Source organism: Dermochelys coriacea, chromosome 14 (assembly GCF_009764565.3).
Source record: "Dermochelys coriacea isolate rDerCor1 chromosome 14, rDerCor1.pri.v4, whole genome shotgun sequence".
NCBI classification, from domain to species: domain Eukaryota; kingdom Metazoa; phylum Chordata; order Testudines; family Dermochelyidae; genus Dermochelys; species Dermochelys coriacea.
This window is the reverse complement of record NC_050081.1, coordinates 32,204,702-32,210,201: the sequence shown is the minus strand read 5'-3', so window position 1 is coordinate 32,210,201 and position 5,500 is coordinate 32,204,702. Positions and strand designations below refer to the sequence as shown.

Genomic DNA, 5,500 nt, shown 5'->3' with positions numbered 1-5,500 from the left:
GTTTTTTTTTGGTTGTTTTTTATGGAAAATTGGGTTTTCAAATTAAATGAGAATTTTTCATGAAAAGTGTCTGCTTTCCCTGGAAAATAGCATGTTTTCATTTTAAAAAAAAAGAATTGGCCAAAACCCAAAAACTTGTCAGCCAAAAACTGAAAAATATTGGGTCAAAAATCAAAAGCTTTCAGCTTCTGGTGGAAAATTTTCAGTTTTCAGCCACAACATTTTGATTGTCAATTTTTGTCACAAAAAGTCAAACATTTCTGTGAAGGAAAAGAAATCCGTCAGCTCTAATGTTAAATAGGGGTGTTTCACTCATCTCCCTATATCTGTCTGCATGTGTCTCTCTGTGCCTGTATCTTTCCCTCTCTTTCTATGGCATCTGTGGTGTATTGAAAACTGTGTTAAAATTATATACTCTCATTTTAAATTCTCAAGGGTTCTCCTAGTCCTGCTTGCAAACCAGGGGGCTCTGTAGGGAAGCATGAGATCAGTGTCTTTCAGCAGTCAGTCTGGAAAGAGCCAGCCTAGAGTAATGTTGGGTGAGTTGGGTCTCTCTGCCCTAGGGAGCAGCCTGCTTTTTCTCTCTCAGGTTTTGGTTCTTGTGCATTAGGGTTTTGGATTTTATGCAATAAAGTCATGTTCCGTTGCAATCTTCCAGATAGAGTATTTGATGTTTTAATCTAACTTCCCTGTTTGTATGCTGTAAGCATAACAGTACCCAGGACAATTCCTATAGCTTTTATCTCCCATCCCCCAGCCCTTTAGACAGGGCTTGCATGCTTTTCTGTCTCCCTGACAACTCACCTCTTTCACATGGATTCTCACTCCTTCCTCAGTTGTTTTCAAAATGTCCTTCAGGATTTTCCCATAAAGTGGAAGTTCTGTGCATGTTCCTTACCCTGTAGCTGCTGGTTGTCTTCAGCAAAGCCTTTCCTCCACTGACCGGAGTGTCAGCTGAGACTCTCAGCAGCTGTTGGGCGGCATTGAGCACTGCATTATCTCTTTGCAGTGTTCTTCCAGATTACAAGGTAGATCAACCACACCTACTCCTCTGTCTATCCCACTTAAGGAATTTGGACCCCCAATTCCCATTAAAATAATAATAATATATATTCAGTGCAGCAAGTCAGTTATTTAAAAATAAAATATATAGCATGTAGGATGTACATGTACTCAGAATTTACAGCTCCTGGTTCTGACCTCACCTGGGCAGCTGTAAAATGGGAGGATCTCTGGCAGAAGTTAATATTGCAAAAAACAGTTTGTGAGATCAGAATTAGACCTCGTGGATTTATTCATGTGAGGAAAGGCTGCAAGATTGTTATTGTTAAAGCAATTCCTTTACTTTCTCTTAGCTCTGCTGACCTTTTTAGTGTGGTCTAAAACTTCCCAGTAGCTAGCATCCTTTGAGGAATGGCAGATCCTTTGTGGCTCTGCATAGCTTGAATTAAGGTCCTGATTCAGCAAAGCCCTCAGGCCCAGATTTTTGAAGCTATTTGAGGTTGCTGAGCTCAGTGTTGCAACAATGCCTGACTGATTGAGGAGCCTAAATTCCATTTTCAAAAGGGATATAGGCATGGAGGAGTCTAAATCCCATTGGCTGTCAATAGAATGTAATCTTCTCCGTGCCTAAATCTGGGAAAAAGTGAGTTAGGCTTGGGCATTGCGATGCTGAGTGCCGCAGCACCTAAATAGCTTTAAAAATCTGGCCTTAAGGCACCTAGGTTGCCAAAATACTGTTGAAAATCCCACTAGGCATCTATCTGCAACTTTGGATGCCTAAATGCCTCTGAATATCTGTCCTTCTGCCCTTGCTTAAGTTGATGGGATGTTTGTGCCTTTGAAAGTCCCACCTCTGAGTTTTAGTATTTTTATTTGTACCTAGATGCACCTCATAGAGAAAGCAGAAGAGGACAATCGAACGGTCATCACAGAATTCATCCTCCTGGGATTTGGGAATCTCCCTGAGCTGCAGATCCTTCTCTTCCTGGTTTTCCTAATGATCTATATTGTGACCATGTCCGGGAACATCCTCATCATTGTGCTAGTTGTAGCTGATCAGCACCTTCACACCCCCATGTACTACTTCCTGGGGAACTTGTCCTGCTTGGAGACCTGCTACACCTCCACCATCCTGCCTAGGATGCTGGCCAGTCTCCTGACTAGAGACAGAACCATTTCTGTCAGTGGCTGTTTTGCACAGTTTTATTGCTTTGTTTTTTTGGCAGCTACAGAATGCTATCTCCTAGCAGTAATGTCTTATGATCGATATTTAGCAATATGCAAACCCCTGCATTATGCAGCCCTGATGAACAGCAGGTTGTGCCTCCAGCTAGCAGGGGGGTCTTGGCTAAGCGGATTCCTAACTTGTGTAATAATGATGTGTTCTATGTCACAATTAACATTCTGTGGCCCCAATGAAATGGACCATTTCTTTTGTGATTTTTCTCCAATGCTAAAACTCTCCTGCAGTGACACCAGCATGATCACACTGGTTAGTTTCATACTCACCTCCCTAGGCTCTCCTTGCCCATTTCTATTAACTGTGACATCCTATGTTTGTATCATTGCTACTATCGTGAGAATCCCTTCCACCACCGGGAGGCAAAAGGCCTTTTCCACCTGCTCCTCTCACCTCATTGTGGTTACAGTTTTCTATGGGACCCTAATGACTGTGTATCTGCTACCAAAAAACAATACACAGATAGCCTTGAACAAAGTGTTCTCTGTCTTCTACACAGTCCTGACTCCCCTGATGAATCCCCTCATCTACAGCCTGCGAAACAAAGAGATGAAGGAGGCCCTGAGAAAAGTCATCAGTTAATATATGTTGCTCAAATGAATTCAGATGGAATTTCTTCTTCAGCAGGTCAGAAAATGCCCCCGAAATGTCCACCAGCACTTCATGGAATCTCTGCCCATTACCTGAAACAGGAGTGAAAGCACAAACAAGACAAGTGTTTCAAATGCTGACTCCTCCCTGTTGCTGGCTCCAGCTGTTGGGCACGTGCAGACTTAAAAGACAACTCGGCCGGATGTCTTGGCAGGCTGCAACAGCTTCCGGTAAAGTGCCGCGGGATGGACAGTCAGGTTTTCCCACAGATTGAAGGCATGACAGTAGTTGAACCACTGAGGGTACGTCTATACGGCAGCTGAAGGTGAGCCTCCCAGCCTAGGTATGCAGACTCGTACTAGCAGGGCTTGTGTTAGCATGCTAAAAATAGCTGTGTGAACATTGTAGGGTGGGGCCAAGCCTGGTGACTAGGCTGAGCCTCCGCTGAGGTGGGGGATGTTGTAATGAGCTGGACGAAACCTTGTTATGCTTGAATTAAAAAACATATTCTAACTGATGTGTGAACATACCCTTCTATTCACATAACTGTTAGGATGAGTTAATCAGAAGCCCCCTCCCCCACCTAAGATAAAGAAGTGTGTGAACCTGCCCAGGAATTTGGACTGAGTGGGCAGAAGGGCTTTGTGTGTGGGGGAGGGGGGGGGAGAAAGCAAGAAAGCCAAGCAGTAGCCCAGTGCAAACCTGGAAAAAGTGAGTGTTTGGATCTAATGAGGTGGCTAACGAGACTTGGGGCAGTAAGCAAAGAAGCTGCTCCTTTTGTTCTTGGTTCCTCATGCATTCAGAGGAGTTGGACTTTGTACATTCCTTGTCAATAAATGAGATCAAAGAAAATACCAGACTCCATCAATTTCTACTTCCAACTGGGACATCCCCATGGCTCCAAACTTTGCCTAGCCACTCTGGTCAAAAAGGGGTAATGATACGCAGTCTTTACCCAACATGGGGATACACATTGTGTGTGGGAAGGTTTCAACCCAAATGTCCTCAGCATCTACTCAGGGTTGTCTTGTTTTTGTAGCAGAATAGCTGAGAGTCTCTGTCTGGTCCCTAGAGAAAAACAACCTGCTGCTTAGAGCAATAGGAATTATCATCATTACATATGATGACTCTGGCTATTGTTGTTAGCCATACAAATGTCCAGTCCCACTTTGATGGCTACAGTCTAATCATACATCATGGGAAAAGGTATTTATTGATTAATAATTTGCAATCTTTTAATTTTATTGTATGTCCCTGTGACCTTTCTCGTGGGTGCCTGGGGTTGTATGGCACCCACTGCTACCTGCCCTTAGCGTGGGGAAGCCAAGTCTGTGCCTGCCAGGGGTCAGCTCCCCAAATCCACTGGTCATGGGTGACACAAGCACTCCCTTCTAGGCCTACGCAGGCCCTGCTGTTACTGTACAGGTTAGCAACAGGCTCACTCCAGCACCCAAGCCAGGTCCACCTCAGATCATGGCTCTGCTTGACACACAGCACTAAGATATGTTTACAGTCAAAAGTAATCTAACTTTATTTACTGAACCACAGAGAGTCAAGTAGCAGCAAGTAGAAGTATTGGGAACAAATGGTTACATATAAAACAAAATCATACCCTGCGTTCTAGAGCCCAGACTTGATTAATAGGAGACTCTCACGTCTTGCAGAATATTGCTCACCCCAAAATGCTTGCAGAGCACTACAGCTAGCCTTGGCCATGACCCGCGTTTCCTGAAGCCAATACACTGTCAGTTGCCTCCCAAGTGAAGGATTTAGTGTTTTTCTTTGCCTAATATAGAGCCATAACTCCTTAAATATTATCCATACATACATTTTGCAGTGATTATGATGGCCAGTGAGCAGCTGGCTCTTGGTAATCTCACCTGTCACCCTTTAGTATTATGCAGATATCCAACCCAATGGATCCATGTAAAAACCTATCCCCCTGACCCTTTGCTCTCAGCCACTTGGCACCAAAGGGATTCCTGGGTCACAGTCCCCTTGTTCTTGTGTTATGAGACAGGGAGAACAGAAGGGCCTAATCTACCACCTCTAGACCATTAATTATTTTATACACTTAAGTCTCCCCTGACCCATTGCTCCTCTGACCCAGATGTTAGTGGATTGAGATTCACCACTTCTTGTGCTACATCCCCCCTCTTCTGAAACTGGCCTGCACCGACATCTACTTGAACAAGGTGGTAGTCGTGTTGGTGGTCATGGCCCCTGGCCTGCTGATCCTTGTGTCTTATGCCCACATCATCCTCAAGATGTCTTCTGCTGAGGGAAGGTGCAAAGCCTTCTCCACCTGGTCCTCACACCTCGTGGTGGTGACTGTATTCTATGGATCTGTGAGTGTTATCAATTTCTGACCCAAGTCAAGTTATGGAGGGGGCAGAGACAGGCCATTCGGCCTGGTGTACATTGTCCTCATGCTCATGCTGAACCCCATTATCTACAGCCTGAGGAACAAAGAGGTGCAGGCAGCCTTGAGGAGAATGTTGGGAAGAAAAAAAAGTGTGCCACCGTCCAGTATCATTGCTGATGGTAACTTGCACTGTAGAGTGCTGAGTTCTTTTCACAACTCCCACAATTTGGGCAAGTCATTTTGGGTGAATAGAGTTTCTAGGTGCTACCATAATAAAACTGACACAACCACTTGACCCTGAC

The 5,500-nt window shown here is 44.5% G+C and overlaps 1 protein-coding gene across 1 annotated transcript; it reads left to right on the top strand.

The window, feature by feature from the left end:
• The first annotated feature begins 1,290 nt into the window (after positions 1 to 1,290).
• Positions 1,291 to 2,845, top strand: LOC119842508 (olfactory receptor 10A7-like). Its single transcript, XM_038370769.2, has one exon. It carries the CDS (start codon positions 1,886 to 1,888, stop codon positions 2,822 to 2,824), a length of 939 nt encoding a protein of 312 aa, XP_038226697.1. The 5' UTR covers positions 1,291 to 1,885; the 3' UTR covers positions 2,825 to 2,845.
• The last annotated feature ends 2,655 nt before the right edge of the window (positions 2,846 to 5,500 follow it).

What these genes read in the sequence shown, in the direction of transcription:
- LOC119842508 (XM_038370769.2), top strand. Translation starts at nt 1,886, where the DNA reads ATGCACCTCATAGAGAAAGCAGAAGAGGACAATCGAACGGTCATCACA.